The 19889-nt window shown below is 44.5% G+C and overlaps 1 protein-coding gene across 3 annotated transcripts in view; it reads left to right on the plus strand.

Moving 5' to 3' along the window:
* The window catches only part of SMAD1 (SMAD family member 1), a 147986-nt gene extending 128434 nt beyond the window's left edge, over positions 1-19552 (plus strand). For all 3 annotated transcript variants that reach the window (XM_029601189.1, XM_029601098.1, XM_029601276.1), the window contains exons 6-7: positions 3599-3855; positions 17993-19552. In XM_029601189.1, coding sequence (XP_029457049.1) covers positions 3599-3855; positions 17993-18136 — 401 coding nt within the window. In that variant the 3' untranslated portion in view covers positions 18137-19552. The remainder of the gene's footprint in view (positions 1-3598; positions 3856-17992) is intronic.
* The last annotated feature ends 337 nt before the right edge of the window (positions 19553-19889 follow it).

Below are 19889 nucleotides of genomic sequence, written 5' to 3' on the forward strand. Positions count from 1 at the left end.
GAGGATAGCTAATGTAACCCCAATATTTAAAAAGGGCTCCAGGGGCGATCCGGGAAACTACAGACCGGTTAGCCTGACTTCAGTGCCAGGAAAAATAGTGGAAAGTGTTCTAAACATCAAAATCATAGAACATATAGAAAGGCATGGTTTAATGGAACAAAGTCAGCATGGCTTTACCCAAGGCAAGTCTTGCCTCACAAATCTGCTTCACTTTTTTGAAGGAGTTAATAAACATGTGGATAAAGGTGAACCGGTAGATGTAGTATACTTGGATTTTCAGAAGGCGTTTGACAAAGTTCCTCATGAGAGGCTTCTAGGAAAAGTAAAAAGTCATGGGATAGGTGGCGATGTCCTTTCGTGGATTGTAAACTGGCTAAAAGACAGGAAACAGAGAGTAGGATTAAATGGACAATTTTCTCAGTGGAAGGGAGTGGGCAGTGGAGTGCCTCAGGGATCTGTATTGGGACCCTTACTGTTCAATATATTTATAAATGATCTGGAAAGAAATACGACGAGTGAGATAATCAAATTTGCAGATGATACAAAATTGTTCAGAATAGTTAAATCACAAGCAGATTGTGATAAATTGTAGGAAGACCTTGTGAGACTGGAAAATTGGGCATCGAAATGGCACATGAAATTTAATGTGGATAAGTGCAAGGTGATGCATGTAGGGAAAAATAACCCATGCTATAGTTATACAATGTTAGTTTCCATAGGCGTCATAGTGGATAACACATTGAAATCGTCGGTTCAGTGTGCTGCGGCAGTCAAAAAAGCAAACAGAATGTTGGGAATTATTAGAAAAGGAATGATGAATAAAACGGAAAATGTCATAATGCCTCTGTATCACTCCATGGTGAGACCGCACCTTGAATACTGTGTACAATTCTGGTCGCCGCATCTCAAAAAAGATATAATTGCGATGGAGAAGGTACAGGAAGGGCGAACAAAATAAGGGGAATGGAACAGCTCCCTTATGAGGAAAGACTAAAGAGGTTAGGATTTTTCAGCTTGGAGAAGAGATGGCTGAGGGGGGATATGATAGAGGTGTTTAAAATCATGAGAGGTCTAGAACCGGTAGATGTGAATCGGTTATTTACTCTTTCGGATAGTAGAAAGACTAGGGGGCACTCCATGAAGTTAGCATGGGGCACATTTAAAACTAATCGGAGAAAGTTCTTTTTTACTCAACGCACAATTAAATTCTGGAATTTGTTGCCAGAGGATGTGGTTCGTGCAGTTAGTATAGCTGTGTTTAAAAAAGGATTGGATAAGTTCTTGGAGGAGAAGTCCATTACCTGCTATTAGGTTCACTTAGAGAATAGCCACTGCCATTAGCAATGGTTACATGGAATAGACTTAGTTTTTGGGTACTTGCCAGGTTCTTATGGCCTGGATTGGCCACTGTTGGAAACAGGATGCTGGGCTTGATGGACCCTTGGTCTGACCCAGTATGGCAAGTTCTTATGTGCTTATGTCCCATGCTGACTTCCACTAGTAGTGCTGCAGGCAGCGTCTGAAGAGCACTGCCTTTTGAGGCACTTGTGACTCCAGCTGGAGGTTTTGTGACCCCATTTGGGGTCCAGACCCACAGTTTAGGAAGCCCTGGTCTAATCTGTCTAATTATTGCAATTGTGTCAATTGTGGGTTGTTTTTCTTTTTTCCTCTGGGAATTCTTACAGTTCCTAGATTTTTCGCTAGGTGAAACCAAAATTGATTTCCTTTTTCTGCTCTGATTTATATTTGATATACGAGGATATTGTGGGTTGGTTTTTTTTTAAAGCATGTGAAAGCTCATCTTATTTAGGGAGGGGTTACAAAAAATCCTGGGCCCCTAAAACTTGGCACCAGGTTCCTACCTCTGTGGCCCTTCAGAAGAGGACGAGAGGAGAAGATTGGACTTCAGGCATGGGGAGGTAGAAGCGGAATGGAGGAGGAGAGAAAGCAAAGAAAAGCCCCCCCCCCCCCCCCCCCCAAAAAAAAAAGTGGGGTGGTGAGAGCAGGACCAAATATAGACAAAACAGGAGCGAAAGAATAAATTAAATTTTCTAAAAGAAAAATGTCCTTTCCTTGGTTCCCTCAAACTGTGGCTGGTTCCAGAGCTTTTCTGACTCTTCTTCCAGCCCTGTCTGGCTTACCCCCCCCTTCCCTTCTGAATGTAAACCCAACTGTTGGTCTGATCAAAAAAGCAAACTCAGGGAAAGGGGATCTGTGTGTTTTAAAACAATGGTACAACACGGATGACTTTTTAGCCCCCAAAAAAGTTGGAATCTAATGCAACTAAAGGAAGCGAGAGACATCTATAAACAAGAAATGAAAGGAGAGTAAGAAACGGCCCTCATGGGGATCTTCTGGGCTCTAGGAATGACGGGTGACGTCGTAAAGGACAGTGAGAATAATTAGGGGTTGATTGGGCTTTGGGAAAGGAAACTTTAGAGAGGGGAAAAAAATGATATATATATATTTTTTTGTCCTCTTCCTCCCCCCCCCCCCCCCCCCTTTTTAGGGTTCTCAGCTGGCTGGTATTTTTCTGACCGGGTCGGCTTCCAGCAGCGTAAAAGCCGGGTTCAGACGCCCCCCCTCTCCTGCTCACTGGCTGTGTTTTTAAAAAGCCACAGCAGCTCTGATCGGAGAGGGAGGAACAAGAGCTGAGGGGGCCCTCCCTGCGGCTTCCCCCTGTTGCCACAGGCATACGATGGGTGGGAACCGCTTTGCAGCTCCCGCTCCCTGTTAGCCGCAGGAACAGAAAAGGAGAAGCAGCCGACACGGCCTCCTCTTCTCTTGAGGCTCCCGGCTCCTCGCTAGGTGCAAAGAGAGAGAGGACTGCGGTGAATGCAGAGCTGGCAGAATCAAAGCTGGTGGTGGTCTTATTCCTGCTGTGAGAGTGGTGGGGATGGGAGTTACGGTCGTGATCGCTCCATCTCTCCACCTTCACAAGGAGTCGCCGGGCAAGCTTTAAATGATGTGGGAGGGAGGAGGATGAATGGTAGGAGGTGAATTCTGGGGCGGTGACCAAGACACGAGGAGGGGGTAAATGCTGCAGAGATTTCACTTTTTCCCCAAATTGAGGTTTAGGGTTCCCCCCATCTCCCCTTTGAGAACAAAAAAAAATCCCTACCCCCCCAGTATCTTCATAATTTGTAGGTTTTGTACAGTCGTGAATCCCTTAGATCTACGTTGGAGTCTGGTTTCACGAGCAGAGTATTTAAATCACAGGGCTGAGCCAATTTACAATTCTAACCCTGCCCCAACAGCCTTTGGTACCTGAGCAAGTCATTTTCTTTCCCCATTCCTCCGTTTTGAACAAGCTGCAAATGCACGGTGAACTACCTTCCTTCCTCTGTCTCCTTTCCTGGAAGCTGTTGTGCAGATTTAGTCCAGATATTTCCTATCACCTTAGCAGTGAGTGGCGCGTGCATTAGCGTTTTCTAACTGTAAAACGAGAGGTGATTTTTAACGAGATCTGCAGTGTTGGTATAGACTGCGATCCTCAGTGCTTGCGCTCCTGATCCTTTTGCCATCCTTGAGGACAGATTTGCCTATTTGGAAGGTGAGCCCCTCGCATGGACTGACGCCCATTCCCCTCTCCCCGCAGGCGTTCACCTGTATTATGTTGGAGGGGAAGTGTACGCCGAATGCCTAAGCGACAGCAGCATCTTCGTGCAGAGCCGGAACTGTAATTATCACCATGGCTTCCATCCGACAACTGTCTGCAAGATCCCCAGTGGCTGCAGCCTGAAGATTTTCAATAACCAGGAGTTTGCGCAGCTTCTGGCTCAGTCTGTGAACCACGGTTTTGAAACGGTCTACGAACTCACCAAGATGTGCACCATTCGGATGAGCTTTGTTAAGGTAGGTGAGAGTTTTCTGCTTCCTTTGGCAATCTTATGCTCCCCCAAACTCCCTGAGGGAATAGATTGGCCACATCTGGGGCCATTGTCGTGCTCATAGCCACCCCTTTACTCTGTTTGTAAAACATTTCATTGGGAATAAAAAAAAATAAAAATAAAAAATGTCTTGTAAGGCTATAGCTGGTATCTGTCTCGATACGTCACTTCTGTTTATGTTGAAATCTGTTTATTAAGAACACAGGACAGAAACACTGTACACTCAAAACTCACGGTGCATATTTTGTTCTGATACATACCACATGTTCAGACCATAATCCAAAAATGACAGCAATTGAAATTAGCAAAACTTACCCTACCCTTCCCCAAACTCCCCCCTGTTCCCAACCCCTTCTGCTATGAAGACAAGAAATAGCAGTACCCAACCAAACTTCAATATTCAAGATCATTCAAAATTCTGTTCTGAGTTCTGTGTGGTAAAGACAGTGTGTAGGGCATCCAAACATCTAGGGTTTTCCTTGTAATCCAAAAGGTTGGAGAAAGCTTGCACAAGAACAGTTCCATGGTCAATAGAGTATGAATACTCTATGGACTATGGGAGGCGCATCCGATTGTCTCCAAACGCGGAGAATAGCTGTCACTGCAGGAATAAAGATTTTATTTATCCACATTTTATGCTTCGCATTTCCCAGGAATGAGTTAGGAAATTTTCCAAATAAAGCTGTTTTGAGGGAGATGGGGTATGTGTAGATCAATTATGGAGCCAACTTAATGAAAAAGTTTCTTTCAGAAGAGCTGAATACGACCACAGACCCATAAAGAATGGCCCAAATGTGCTATACCCTGGTTGCATTTTAAACATACAGCACTATAAATAAAGTTAGCTAGACTGGCCTGGTGGTGTGAGATATACAAACTGTACCGAATTTTATATCTAGTTTCTTTCATTTGAACATTGCATGTAATAGATTGAACTGCAGAGAAACTAGCAATAAAAGCTGATAGTGGAAATTGTCTGCAATTCCTGTTGCCATTTAACCCAAGGAACATCCAAAGACCATGGGTTGAACTTAATGACCAAAGCTTTATAAAAAAAAAAATATCAAGTGCCTACTGAGCTCTTCCACATCAAACCAGTCTAATAAGAATTGCCACTTTGGGTTGTGCAGGCTCACCACATCGAGGGTGCGTGCCTAGTGACTAACTTGATAATAAGAAAAATGGTCCTTCGGTATCAAATGGAACCTGGTACATGGATCAGAAAGAGATAACGACCTGTCTGCCTTAAATAATTGAGCAAAAAATATTATCCCCTTCGAGGCCCAAGCTTGGAAATAGGAGGGGTCCATACCTGGAGAAAAGCTCACATTTCCTAGAGTGTAGCAGATGGACTCAGGACCAATGGGTATCGTGTGCTCCTGATAGCAGTTGGAGACTGAGTCAGATTTCAGTCTGACGTCAGCCCTAGTACGTATACCCCTGCAGGAAGTGCAGCTCTTCAGTATTTCTCCATCTCCATAACAGTTTGGGACTCTACACACGCTTGCACAGCGCTAGAAAATCCAAACTAAAGAGAGAAAATTCCAAACCAAAGAAGAAAACCTTACCTCTACAGACGAGCCCCACTCTCCTGCGGTGATACCTAAGGGTCCCTTCCCCAGTCGAGAATTCCTGAGGTGATTTCCGAGATCCCTCTGAGGTAAGCTTTGGACCAGTAGCCGGTTCCCGGCATGGACTTAACCCCCAGGAACGGAAGTGGCTGAGAGGCAGCGGGTGCAATACCGAGCGTGGCGGTGAAGGTATATTCCCTCTCCCCCTGCAACCGGCGACCGCCTGGCACGAGTCTGAGAAGCGCCGAGATAAGGTAAGGTAGAAAACTTTCTTAAAGTCTCCGGTCTCCGAGGCTCGGCTAGCCGCACAGATCGTCCATCCAGCGTCTGTTAAATCGGGTTGAGCAGCCCCGTCTGGGCTAGACCCCGATCCGGTGCGAGGGTCCTCCCTCGTGGAGACCCTCCGGGGGGGGGGGGGGCGCCATCTTGCCTGTATGGTCGTCAGCGCCATTTCCCCCCCTTGACTGCTGTATTGTCCGCATAAGTGAGCCGGGCGCACAGCGGCGAGCCGGGCGCACAAAATTCTTATGCGCACAGCGGCGAGCCAGGCGCACAGTCTTGTGTACACAGTGGCGCGCACGTCCCTGCTAAATGCTCAAATAGCGGCCTGCACGCACACACATCTTCACACCGGGAGCGCACAACTAAGTCTCCCGGCGCGCGCGCCTACGCACGCACACTAGTTTTGAGCCACTCCACGCGTACAAACCATGGCACCACTGGCCAGGTAAGCCAAGGCAAAAAACAACAAAGGGACTACCTTACACCGTGGAAGATTTTATTAGAGATGCCCGACTCGAACTGAGTTTCGCCAACAAGGCTGCATCAGGGGCTTTATGTTGTAAACATACTCTCACCACAGTAAGAGTCAATATACCAATCTGTAAATTGGTTGTTGCAATAAAACTTTCAAACAGCGTTCTGTCCAAAAACAAATGTCACTGCATTTGTTTTTGGACAGAACGCTGTTTGAAAGTTTTATTGCAACAACCAATTTACAGATTGGTATATTGACTCTTACTGTGGTGAGAGTATGTTTACAACATAAAGCCCCTGATGCAGCCTTGTTGGCGAAACTCAGTTCGAGTCGGGCATCTCTAATAAAATCTTCCACGGTGTAAGGTAGTCCCTTTGTTGTTTTTTGCGTTGGCTACGTGGGACCGCCTTTCGATTTGTTTTACAGGTAAGCCAAGGGACAAGTCCTCTACCCAGCCTGCCAACGGAGAGCTGCACAACCCGAAGTGGCCCCTGCCCTACACCTGCAGTGCGAAGAGACTCGAGGGGAACCGAAACTAGACCCCCCTCAGCCGTAGAGGAATCCGGCTCCACCAATGATAGCCTGGACCTCTGTACCTCCGGTTCAGCCCCTTCTCAAATGGGTGCCTTGGGGAACCCTGCTGGATTCAATAGCGACCCAGGGACCCTTTCCTGGGTGGAATTCTTCAAAAGGCTGCAAGCCCTTTGTTCAGGCGCAAGTGGGATTTATTAGAAAGGGAATGGTGAATAAAACGGAAAATGTCATAATGCCTCTGTAACGCTCCATGGTGAGACCGCACCTTGAATAATGTGTACAATTCTGGTCGCCGCATCTCAAAAAAGATATAATTGCGATGGAGAAGGTACAGAGAAGGGCGACCAAAATGATAAGGGGAATGGAACAGCTCCCCTATGAGGAAAGACCAAAGAAGTTAGGACTTTTCAGCTTGGAGAAGAGATGATAGAGATGTTTGAAATCATGAGAGGTCTAGCTCGGGTAGATGTGAATCGGTTATTTACTCTTTCGGATAGTAGAAAGACTAGGGGGCACTCCATGAAGTTAGCATGGGGCACATTTAAAACTAATCGGAGAAAGTTGTTTTCTACTCAACGCACAATTAAACTCTGAAATTTGTTGCCAGAGAATGTGGTTAGTGCAGTTAGTATAGCTGTGTTTAAAAAAGGATTGGATAAGTTCTTGGAGGAGAAGTCCATTACCTGCTATTAAGTTCACTTAGAGAATAGCCACTGCCATTAGCAATGGTAACATGGAATAGACTTAGTTTTTGGGTACTTGCCAGGTTCTTATGGCCTGGATTGGCCACTGTTGGAAACAGGATGCTGGGCTTGATGGACCCTTGGTCTGACCCAGTATGGCATTTTCTTATGTTTTTATGGAAGAGCAAGACCTTCCAAACCCTTCTCGGACCACTCCCGAGATGTGCCATATCCGAGCAAAAGCCTCCCCTTAGGGGATGCTGACACCTCAGGGGAAGAGCCTGAACCCCTGGAGGAAGGGGAACTCCCTCCAGGGATGGAACTATATCGAACCATGATGTGAAGCTTCTCCAAAGACGAGTTACCAGATTTCGGGCCTGCAAGCCTGAAGACGCTGGCTATTCCGGGCACAAGTACCACAGCGGAGCCAAAGACTAACTCAGTTTTACGTCGGTCTCCGCAAGGCCTCATGCTATTTCCCAAAGCTGCAGGCCGTACAACTGATTGATCTGGAATGTAATACCCCGGAGGCCAGCTTCAAAGGAGGACGGGCCCTAGGAGCCCTATACCACCTGGAACCCACGGCCAAAGAACTCCCTGGTTCCCAAAAGTGGACACCATGGTTGGCGCTATCTCAAAGAGCCCACTACCATCCCAGTCGAAGGAGCTGCACTCAAGGATGCCCAAGGCAGACGTCAGGAATCCATCCTTAAACAGTTATTTGATGTCGCAGTAATGACCCTGCAGATTGCTTCCTGCTGCGCCGTTGTAACACGTGCCTACTCGTTTCTCTCCAGGGACGCAACCACTTCAGCCGAAACATTAATGCCGGCGATATCTTTCCTTGTGGATGCGACCTCTAACCTGGTACGCACCTGAACCAGGGGTTTCTCGTCCATAGTGGCAGCCAGAAGGCAGCTTTGGCTCCAAAATTGGTCAGTCGACACAACCTCCAAGATGAACCTCACGGTCAAAAGTAATCTTGTGTACACAACTCTGTTTCACAAGTGGACTCATCCATGGATAAACCTTCCCATGCTTATAATCCATTTCATCTCTTACAAATGTCATGTTTAATTTTTCTTAACATCCTCCGTGGTAGCCTTTCAACATCGCATCAAACACCTCAGCTGTCGCGTGCATACATATCGAATCTAATACAGACTCCACCTCTGATGCCAGATCCATAAAGAAGAAATTAATAATTATTTTGTTAAACAAATGACTTGTATAAATCATAAGAACACAAAAATTGCCATATTGGGTCACATCAAGGGTCCATCAAGCCCAGTATCCTATTTCCAACAGTGGCCAATCCAAGTCACAAGTACCTGGCAATTACCCAAACATTAAATAAATCTCAAGCTACTATTGCTTATTAATTGTTTATGGATTTTTCCTCTAGGAACTTATCCAAACCTTTTTTAAACCCAGTTACACTAACTTCTGTAACCACCTCCTCTAGCAATGAATTCCAGAGCTTAACTATGCACCAAGTGAAATAATTTTCTTTGATTTGTTTTAAATGACCTAGCTGCTAACTTCATGGAGTGCCCCCTTGTTCTATTGTCAGAGTAAATAACTGTTTTACATTAACTTTTTCAAGTCCTTTCATGATTTTGTAGACCTCTATCATATCCCCCATCAGTCGTCTCTTCTCCAAACTGAACAGCCCTGAACTTCCTTAGCCTTACCTCATAGGGCATCCATTCCATGTCACTTATCATTTTGGTCGCCCTTCTCTGCACTTTCTCCAGTGCAACTATATCCTTTTTTGAGATGCGGCAACCAGAATTTCACACAATATTCAAGATGCAATCTCACCATGGAGTGATACAGAGGCATTATGACATCCATCGTTTTATTTACCATTCCCGTCTTAATAATTCCTAACATTGTTTGTTTACTTTCTTGATTTGCCATAGCACACTGAGCCAGCGATTTCAATGTATTATCCACTATGATGTCTAGATCTCTTTCCTGGGTGGTAACTCCTAAGATAGAACCTAACATTGTATAACTACAGCGAGGGTTATTTTTCCCTATATGCATCATTTTGCACATGTCCAGGTTAAATTTCATCCGCCATTTGGAAGCCCAGTCTTCCAGTCTCGCAAGATCCTCCTGCAATTTATCACAATCTGCTTGATTTAACTGCTCTGCATAATTTTGTATCATCCGCAAGTTTGATCACCTCACTCGTCCATACCCCTTTCCAGCTCATTTATAAATATATTAAAAAGCACTGGTCCAAGTACAGATCCCTGAGGCACTCACTGTTTACCTTTTTCCACTGTGAAAAAAGACCATTTAATCCTACTCTCTATTTCCTGTCTTTTAAGCAGCTTGCAGTCCACAAAAGGACATCTCTGCCTATCCCATTACTTTTTAGTTTTCTTAGAACTTCTCATGCAGGACTTTGTCAAATGCCTTCTGAAAATCTAAATACACCACATCTACTGGTTCTTCTTTGTGCATATAATTATTCACCCCTTCAAAAAAAATGTAGGAGATTTGTGAGGCAAAACTTCCTTTGGGTAAATCCATGCTGGCTGTGTCCCATTAAACCATGTCTTTCTAAATGTTTTGTGATTTTATTCTTTATAACAGTTTCCACGATTTTTCTCAGCACTGCAGTCAGGCTCACCAGTCTCTAAATTCCCGGATCACCCCTGGAGCCCTCTTTATTGAGTGAAAAGTATTGCTTCCTTAATTTAAATGAATGAGATTTAAATATTACTTGAACCGAAAAGAAGGCAAACTCCACTTAGCTTATCGAATGCATGTCAGATGATTACAAATACTTCCATCTGCTGGAAAGGTGTTTAAATAATCCTTCCATCATGGACAGTGATTCAAAATGTCCTTCCGTCAATAGCAGAAGATGCCAAATACTTTTGTTCTAAGATGGAAGGAGATAGCACAGCTTTTAAACTAGATGATGGGGGGAAAGCAGAGGGTGTCTCAGAACTGCACGGTTCGGAATGATGGATCTTATCTTTGAAGGATAACCTTAGGACTTCCCCATAGAAAGATTGTAATAAATGCAAAAGTGGCACAGGTGCTGTTAAGAATGAGCAAACGGAGTTGAAAAACTTCAAATTACCCTTCTCAAATTTCAAATAACCTGATAAGCAGGTTGTTAAACAAAAAACATACTTTGAAAAGACTGTATACAAATGCTATAAGTCTAAAAATAAAAAAATAAGATGGGAGAGTTAGAGTATATAACACAGAATAAAGAGGTACGGTAGATATATAATAGACATCTCAGAGACCTGGTGGACTGAGGATAACCACTGTGATACCAGAGTACAATTTGATCCCTCCTATCACTATGATATAAATTGGTGGAGGGGTGTCACTATATATTAAAGAGGACATGGAGTGAAACAGGATAAAAGTTCTGCAGGAATCAAAATACACTGTAGAATCCTTATGAAAAGAAATTCCATGTGAAAAAGAGGATAAAATGAGCATTGGCCGGAATGAACAGACAATGAAATGCTAACAAATTAGCGGGCCGATACAGTAAGGTGCGGTAGAAAGAGGTGTGTTAGTGCCGGGCGCACCCGCGTTTGCCGCACGCACACTCTGGATCACATACCACTCGATACTGAATTTAAATGGCATGCAAATGCAAGCCGCGTCCATGAAGCGCAATCCATTTTACTGTATAGGCGCTATACAGCGCCTATACAGTGTCCTGAACACCCGGCTGGACGTCAGAGGTCACAGTGTGCACATTAACCTTTTAGAGAATAGGGAGCCATGGGGGAGCGCCCGCTGTCACCGCCGGCTGTCCCCGGGAGGAGGGGAGAGAGGACTGGGGCTGCTCTGGAGCTGTCAGCGTGGGAGATGGACGTGGCCAGGGCAGGTGAGCGGGGGCTGGCGGAAAGTTTGCCCGATTCACTTTGGTCTTGTCCCGGGGAGTTAGGGGGTCAGGCAGTGAAGTGGGGCTGGCTGGGGCTGCTCTGGAGTACATTACATATACTGGTTCACCTTTATCCACATGTTTATTAACCCCTTCAAAAAATGAAGCAGATTTGTTAGGCAAGACTTCCCTTGGGTAAATCCATGTTGACTCTGTTCCATTAAAGTTTAAACCATATCTTTCTATACGCTCTAAGATTTTGATCTTTAGAATAGTTTCCACTATTTTTCCCGGCACTGAAGTCAGGCTCACTGTTCTATACCCAGATCACCCCTGGAGCCCTTTTTAAATATTGGGGTTACATTGGCCACCCTCCAGTCTTCAGGTACAATGGAGGAGTTTAATGATAGGTTACAAATTTTAACTAATAGATCAGAAATTTCATTTTCATTTTTTAGTTCCTTCAGTACCCTAGGATGCATATCATCCGGTCCAGGTGACTTGCTACTCTTTAGTTTGTTAATCTGGCCTACTACATCTTCCCGGTTCACAGTGATTTCGTTCAGTTCGTCTGACTCATCACCCCTGAAAACCATCTCTGGAACTGGTATCTCCCCAACATCCTCATTAGTAAACACAGAAGCAAAGAATTAATTTAGTCTTTCTGCAATGGTCTTATCTTCCCTAAGAGCCCTTTTAACCCCTCGGTCATCTAATGGTCCAACCGACTCCCTCATAGGTTTCTTGCTTCGAATATATTTTTTAAAGTTTTTATTATGAGTGTTTGCCTCTATGGCCAACTTCAGTTCAAATTCTCTCTTCGCCTGTCTTATCAATGTTTTACACTTAACTTGGCAATACTTATGTTTTATCTTATTTTCTTCAGATGGATCCTTCCTCCAATTTTTGAAGGATGCTTTTTTGGCTAAAATAGCCTCTTTCACCTCACCTTTTAGGGTCTGTAGGTGTGTTTCTAGGAACTTAGTGACCCCTGGGGTGTGTAGGGTCCCAGTGTGGACGAGGTACTTGCCCAGCGGCAAGCAGGAACTTAGGGGGCAGGTGGGTGTTTGGGAGCATAGAGCAGGTGCAGGCAGGCCTAGGCAGTGCTTGACAGGTGATTGTTTTGTTTTCATCGTTGTATTATATTTTTATTTGTCGCTAGATGTCTGTGTTTTAAAGGGTAATCCCCCTACCAAGTTGTTCCACCTTAGGCTGAAAATAAATACTTTTAATAATGTGTATGCAATTCAAGCCTCATTCCGAGTCAAGTCAGCATCCCTAGCATTTACTTGAACTATGTGTGTAATTTTTAATCAGATTAAGTTTCATTCTTTTAAAGCTCAGCAAAAGGGTGAAAGTACAACGATAAAGGTAATCTAGTAACCTAAACTGTTAAAATGTGAATTGGAAATGACTCATTACACTTAACAATTAATATCATTTACAAACTTTGTTACCGACCCTAAAATGGCACCTATGTAACTTAAGATACGTTAGCCTCATTTTATGTGCCTTAATGTAAACCGTTGTGATGGTTCCCACCAAACGACGGTATAGAAAAAATGTTTAAATAAATAAATTAAATTTTAAAAACTACAGTGCAGGGGGGGGGGGGTGTCAAACGCTACCTGCAGGCAAGCACAGAGGCAATGAGCTCTCTGGGGAAAACAGCCACAGAACAAACAAACCACAGGGCATGCAAAACCCCTGTTACCAGGCTGCTAGTGAGAAGCCTGCTGGCATTAGTTTGCTGTACACAAATTTCTCTTTAGGGTTGGCTTCCATTAGAATATCATTTGCCACAAAAATGGCTCAGTTTTCTTTTTTTTTAGTTCAAAAAGGTTATTAGGTTATATTCTTTATTATTGAATGTCCTCTTGACACATTGTGTTTGAAAATCCTAATGGAAAACATTTATAGACATTGTTGGAGTGTTTTTTGTTTTTTCTGGGGAGGGCCTAACTTAGCTGAGAAGAACTAACCTCTGTCCTTATTCGTCAGACATGAAATTGTTTTTGGATAAATTTCAGATTTTCCGTCCTGAAAAATGGAGGTATATCCTATTAAGGGTTAAAGCATCTGCTTGGAAATGCATCACTTTCTATGTTACCCACCAGCACCCTGGGGAATTCAGTTCAGATCTGCTTTTTCTGCTGGTTAAAATCGTTTTATGCACACGCAGAGTTAAAATAGCAAACAGGGATGTGCACACAATAACTTTTGGCTTGGTTCATTTTTTATTTCAGCATGTTTTTTCGGTTTGTTTCAGTAGTTTCAATGTAAATGCTATTCTCCGAGGACAAGCAGGATGGCAGCCCTCGTACATGGGTGACATCATCAGATGGAGCCCAATGAGGAAAACTGTGCCCAACATGCCCTATACCATGTGTCCACATGGAGTCTCTCTTCAGTCTATTTTCCACAGAGCTGTCAGCATCGCAGTTGGATTGAGCTCTAAAGTTTTGAGCTTTTTGCCTCATGGAAAACTTTTTTTTTTTTTTTTCACTATCTGTCCCCCCTCCTGTAGTGGTAGCACCTCTGCGCCCATCTTCCATCGACTCCTACTGATATTGTTCTGTCTTTTTCCCATTTATTTTGCCCCCCATGGCTGCATCTGTCTCTGCCGATGTGCCTGAGGCCCATGTTACTGATCCTCATGAGGTTTGCATCCTGTGCTTGGGGGCATTGCAGTCCAGGATTGCCTTCTGTGTGCCCAGATGAACCTGAAGGGATGTCTGCTTCGACTCAAAAAGATGGCTTCGGATCGAGGAAGTCCGAGCCATTGGCATCGGCATTGGAGGACCTCTGAGCCGCACTGATGGTCACCATGCCATTGACTTTGGTGGAACCATCTGTTTCATCGAGGTCACCGGTGGATAGAGGCACGGGAGAACGGCCGTTGTCAATCTCCTCTGGGCCGAGGGAATCAGGTTCGTATTGCTGGATGTCAGCACTGGGGAAAGACAGGGCCGAGCATCGTGGGAAGGCCAAGAAGCATTGGCACCAGTCACAGTCGATACACTGTGCTAGGTATGGGGACACACCGGCTTTTGTTGCAGTGGCCCCGCAATTCCAAGGGCCGTCACTCTAGTGACCATTGCGACAGGTGCAACAGAGTCAGCAGGTATCAGCTTGGCACATGTTGAGGCTGTTGGGTCACATGGCCGTGACGGTCCACGTCACTCCCTTGGCATGCTTACACATGCACAGAGCCCAATGGACCATGAGGTCGCAGTGGCACGAAGCTACACAGAACCTCCAGGATTGCATCCAAGATATCCCGTCTCTCCAGGATTCTTTGTTCTGGTGGCGGGTACTCTCCAATCTGGAACGAGGGATTTCCTTTTGGAGTCTCCCTACTCAAATTGTGCTTACCATGGATGCATCTACCCTGGGGTAGATGGGCTCAGCACCCAGGGACTGTGGTCTGCTCAGGAACATTCTTGTCAAACTAAATTCCTGGAGCTTTGGGCGATCAGGTACGCACTATGGGCTTTCAGAGATCTGCTGCCCAACAAAATTGTCCTGATGCAGACCGACAACCAAGTAGTCATATGGTATGTCAACAAACAGGGAGGTATGAGATTGTGTCAGGAAGCAGTCCAGATATGGTACTGGACTCTGGCCCATGGGTTATGGTGCTCAGGATCATGTACCTGGTCAGAAAGGAGAATGTGATAGTGAACAGGCTGAGTCAACCTTCAGAGACCCTATGAGTAGTCCCTGGACCAGGCAGTAGCGTATTGGATTTTCTGCCTCTGTTCTGCTCCCTGTCCAGGTCAGACAGCAAACCAGCCTCGGACACCCTTGCCCTTCATTGGGGCAAGGGTCTTCTGTATGCATATCCTTCGATTCCCTTAGTGTCGACGACTCTCTTGAAGCTTCGCAAGGACAGAGGGCCTGTGATCCTCATAGCTCCACATTGGCCAAGATAGGTCTGGTTTCCACTCCTGCGGGAGTTGTCCATCCAGAAACTGATCAGTCTTGGGACTTCCCCGGATCTCATCATGCAAGATCAGGATAGGCTGCAGCATCCCAACCTCCAGGCCCTGTCTCTCATAGTCTGTATGTTGAGAGGTTAATCCTGCTGCCGCTTGATCTTTCTGTGGATACGTATCAGGTCCTGGTGGCTTCCAGAAAGTCTTTTACTAGAAAGTCCTACGAACTGAAGTGGAGGAGTTTTTCCATGTGGTGTGAGCAGAAGGCCCTAGATCCGTTCTCCTGCCCCACACAAAAACTGCTTGACTACCTTCTGCACTTTTCAGAGGCTGGCTTAAAAACCAACTCCATCAGACTTAATCTTAGTGTGATTGGTGCATACCACCACTGTGTGGATGGTACACCCATCTCTTTTCCGTCTAATTGTACGTTTCATGCGGAGCCTGCTTCAATTGAAGCCTCCCCTAAGGCCTCCAACTGTGACTTAAGACCTCAACATGGTGTTGGCCCAGTTATTGAGAGGTCCTTTTGACCCGTGAACACCCGTGACCTGAAGTACCTGACCTGGAAGGTCATATTTTTGGTGGCGGTCACTTCAGCATACAGAGTCAGCGAGCTCCAGGTATTGGTGACTTATTTATTTATTTATTTATTTAATTTCTTTTACTATACCGATGCTCAAGACTAGGTCTTATCGTACCGGTTTACAATGTAACTGAGGGGAAACCAATTAACATCAAGGTAGAAAGTAAAGTTACATTAAACAGGGAGCGTAAAACCTGGGCAATGGAAGACAGTACAGAATTTAAACTAAGAAACAATTAGAGAGAGATAAATATATAATCAACAAAAACTATAAGATACATAAACATAGATTTATCCTAGGCAGTTATTAGCATGGTATGCACCTTATACTAAATTTTATCATGACCGAGTAGTCTTGAATATGCACCCTAAGTTCTGCCTAAGGTAGTGACGGATTTCCATCTTACTTAGTCAATTGTCCTACCAATTTTCTTTCCCAGGCCCTGTTAACAACAAGCACTGCAGAGTTTGGACTGCAAACGAGCCTTAGACTTCTACCTGGAGCGGACAGAAGCCCATAGATACTCCACCCAACTTTTTATTCCTTTTAATAGGAATAGGTTGGGCATTGCCTTGCCAAATAGACAATATCCAGTTGGCTAGCAAGATTGTATCTCCTGTTATGCCCAGGCAGAACTGCATCTTGGGGGTCGTGTCAAGGCTCAATTTCAGAGCCTTGGCAGTGTCAGCGGCCCACTTTTGAGCAGTTTCCATGGAGGAGATCTGCAAGACTGCGACGTGGGAGTTCTCACCACACATTCACATCACAGTGCTGTCTGAATAGGGATGGCTGGTGCGATAGTAGGTTTGGCCAATCTCTCCTCAGTAACCTGTTTGAGGTGTAAAACCCAACTCTCTCAATCCTAGGGCCCATTGTTTGGGTTCAGGCTCTTTTGTTACCAACAGCACCAGTGTTGTGCCAGTTGCCACCTGGTCAGGTCTGTGTTGATCCGAATTTTGTGTTGGGATGCAGCCTGTAGCTAGGGATTCATCCATGTGTGAGCACTACCATCCTGCATGTCCTAGGAGAAAGCAGACTTGCTTACCTGTATCAGGTGTTCTCCAAGGACAGCAGGATGATAGTCCTCACGAAACCCACCTGTCACCCCATGGAGTTGGTTTTCTCCTTTAAATTTTATCGTAATTCTATGTTATGAGATTGAAGAGGGACCCTGGTGGATGCGTGGAATATAGGGCATGCTCAGTGTGCCTAGTCAAAGTTTCTAGAAACTTCGACATACGTTTTCCACATCGGGCTCCATCTGATGTCACCCATGTGTGAGGACTAAACATCCTTGGAGAACACTTGTTACAGGTAAGCAACTGCTTTTTATGAGCATAAAATTGAATTTTTGAGTGTAAAAAATGTATGCACATAAACTACTGAAACTATTAAAACAAATGCACGTCCTCAGTAAGCAGCTGTTAGGTGGCTCTCTTACTGAAGACAGCCTATAAAATGACTCTTAGAAAGAGACTAACTTACCAAATAACAGCATCAACTGCAGGAAGTGAACATCCTCCTTTTTCACACTGGAGCATTTCCACCAGTTGTGTGAGCTCCAGCAGGCCCTGCCTTACAAAACTAGTTCACAAAAAATTGCAGTTGTCTTGAACATGTGACAACAAGAAAAAGTACTGTTTTTGTGTGTGCTTTGGGGGTCCACTTGCAAAAGATTATGGTCTCGGTGGCCTCTGCCTGAGGTGGTAGTTTGTGGTCTCAATAGATGGCGGCTCTTTTTTGACTCTGGAAATCGAAGTTGGGATACGTCATAAGCTGGTGTCTAACTAAAGGACCTGCTCCTGCAGGGCTTAGAGCCAAGGGGGACCTTCAGTAGTGTAATTCACTTGGCAAAAGTGGGACCTCTCGGTGACTTTCAGGTCCCATCTGCTCACATGGTAGTAGTGGTGCAGATTCATGCTACTATGAAGTTTTTCAATTGTATTTTTACCATGCAATAACTGTGCAGAGAAGCCTTTCAGGGTAAGAAACCATTACAGTACCTTTTATCACTGGAGAGATGAGACAACAGGTGATACTCTGCCACTCGCATTAATATAACATGGTAACATTTTGGGCCAAGTCTAAACTTTTCTGGTTTTGTTTTTTTTTTTTTCTTTTTTCCTGTGATGTCTCAAAATATTTCTTCTGTTTGCAGGGCTGGGGTGCAGAATATCATCGTCAGGATGTGACGAGCACTCCGTGCTGGATCGAGATACACCTGCATGGGCCCCTGCAGTGGCTGGATAAAGTGTTGACCCAGATGGGCTCGCCTCATAACCCCATTTCGTCTGTGTCTTAATGGGAACGGGGAGCTGTCCTGCCTCGGGGGGGTCTCCCAAGGTCTGCATGTACTTGAAGGATGGAATGAGTCGGACACGTTACAGGACTGGAGTGGGCTTTGATGACAGCCCTTGACGATACTTGACCTTTGTGACCAACTGTCGAATTCAGACATTAAAAAATAAAAAGAGCAACGCAAGACAGAATTTTTTTTTTTTTTTTTTGTTACGTCATGTGGGCATAATGGACTTGTTTTGTTTACATTACGGTGTTGTATGGTAAAATGGATCAGTGCAGCAATTGTGTGGACAGGATTTAATGCAACAGGGGTTGGTTTTTTTTCCTTACTTTTGTTTACAGAGGAATAGAAGAGGAGACCAAGTTCACTTCCCCTCCCCCTCCCCACCTACACCCCAACACAAGGCATCCTTCTTTTCAGATTTGGCACCTTAAGGGTCATTTCCTCGTGTGTGCGGCATACGTGGTTTGTCCCTAATGTGGCTGCTGAGCATGCAGAGCTCGTGCCTGTTCCTCCCCAACCACTTACTTCACCTTCCCTGCTCAACCCTTTACCGCCTTATTCAGCAGCAGTGTTTTTAAAACATACCATTTAGTAATAGTTGCTACACTTTAAAACACAAAACCTGGTTTAACTTTTCACCTTGATAAGAACTTTTGGAATAATCTTCCTGCATAATATTGAGCATACCACTGTTGGAACGATAAAGAAGCCTTTTGCTTAGAGAAATGTACAGTGAGTTTAATTTTTTTAAGGTTTAGTGTATAGGGAGGAGTGGGGGCTGGCCATGGTTGCTGAAATTGTAGGGGCTGGTTTAAGCACTGCGTGATGGGTTACAAGAAACGAAACAAAAAAAACCCCCAAAAAACGCTCAGCGATGAATGAAAAGGTTCCATGTGCTCTGTACGTCTGTTCAATACCGGCTTCATCATTTTGGCTAGCTTGGACTCTCCTTGCCCTGAAAAAGTTTGGCGCTCGCTCTCCTGTGGGACAAATTGCTGTAAACTGAATGAAAGCAAATAATTCCCCCGTGTCGTCCTGGGACTTAGCCCACCTGTTTGTTTCTCATCCAGTTGTATAAGAATGCTTGAATTGTTAAGCAGTTTACCTTACAGAAACTGGTTTTATTACTACAGTTGTTTTGGCCAAATGTAGTGGTCATGTGTTTGATGGGTTAAGAATCCCCTTTTTTCAAACCATTTCAATTTTTTTTTTTTTTAATAAAAATAACAAAACCTTCCCCAGAATACTTTTTACTAATTTTTTTTGTACTATATTTTTTCCTGCTGTGTCTTTTTTTTTGTTTGTTTTGTTTTAATTCACAGTTAAGCTGTAGTGCTTCTTGGAAGTGCTTTTATTCCAAACTTAGTGGGTCTTCTCCACTGAAAGTTTAAATAAACTGTTCATGCTTTATCAGACCTTGTTTTGTGCATCCTTATCAATCAGGTCTTCTCACAACTCCCATGTGTAACTGCCCCTGTAACAGGTGGACTCAGAGGAAATGTACATTAAAGCGATGAGTGCTAGCATGAACATTAAAAGTAGTTAAAGCAAGCAGACCTGCTGGAGGGGAGAAGCTGACGTCCCTCAAGCTTGGAAGCACAGGGTTCGTTATGTGTAACGACATCAGGATTGTTCAATAAAAATATAATCAGTGTTCAGATTTCACAATTGTATATTGGGTAGGTGTCACTTGGGCCACTTGGCATGGAGTACCATTTTGTTTATCTATGTCCTTGATTACATATAGGGA

Source organism: Rhinatrema bivittatum, chromosome 1 (genome assembly GCF_901001135.1).
Source record: "Rhinatrema bivittatum chromosome 1, aRhiBiv1.1, whole genome shotgun sequence".
Taxonomy (NCBI): Eukaryota; Metazoa; Chordata; class Amphibia; order Gymnophiona; family Rhinatrematidae; genus Rhinatrema; species Rhinatrema bivittatum.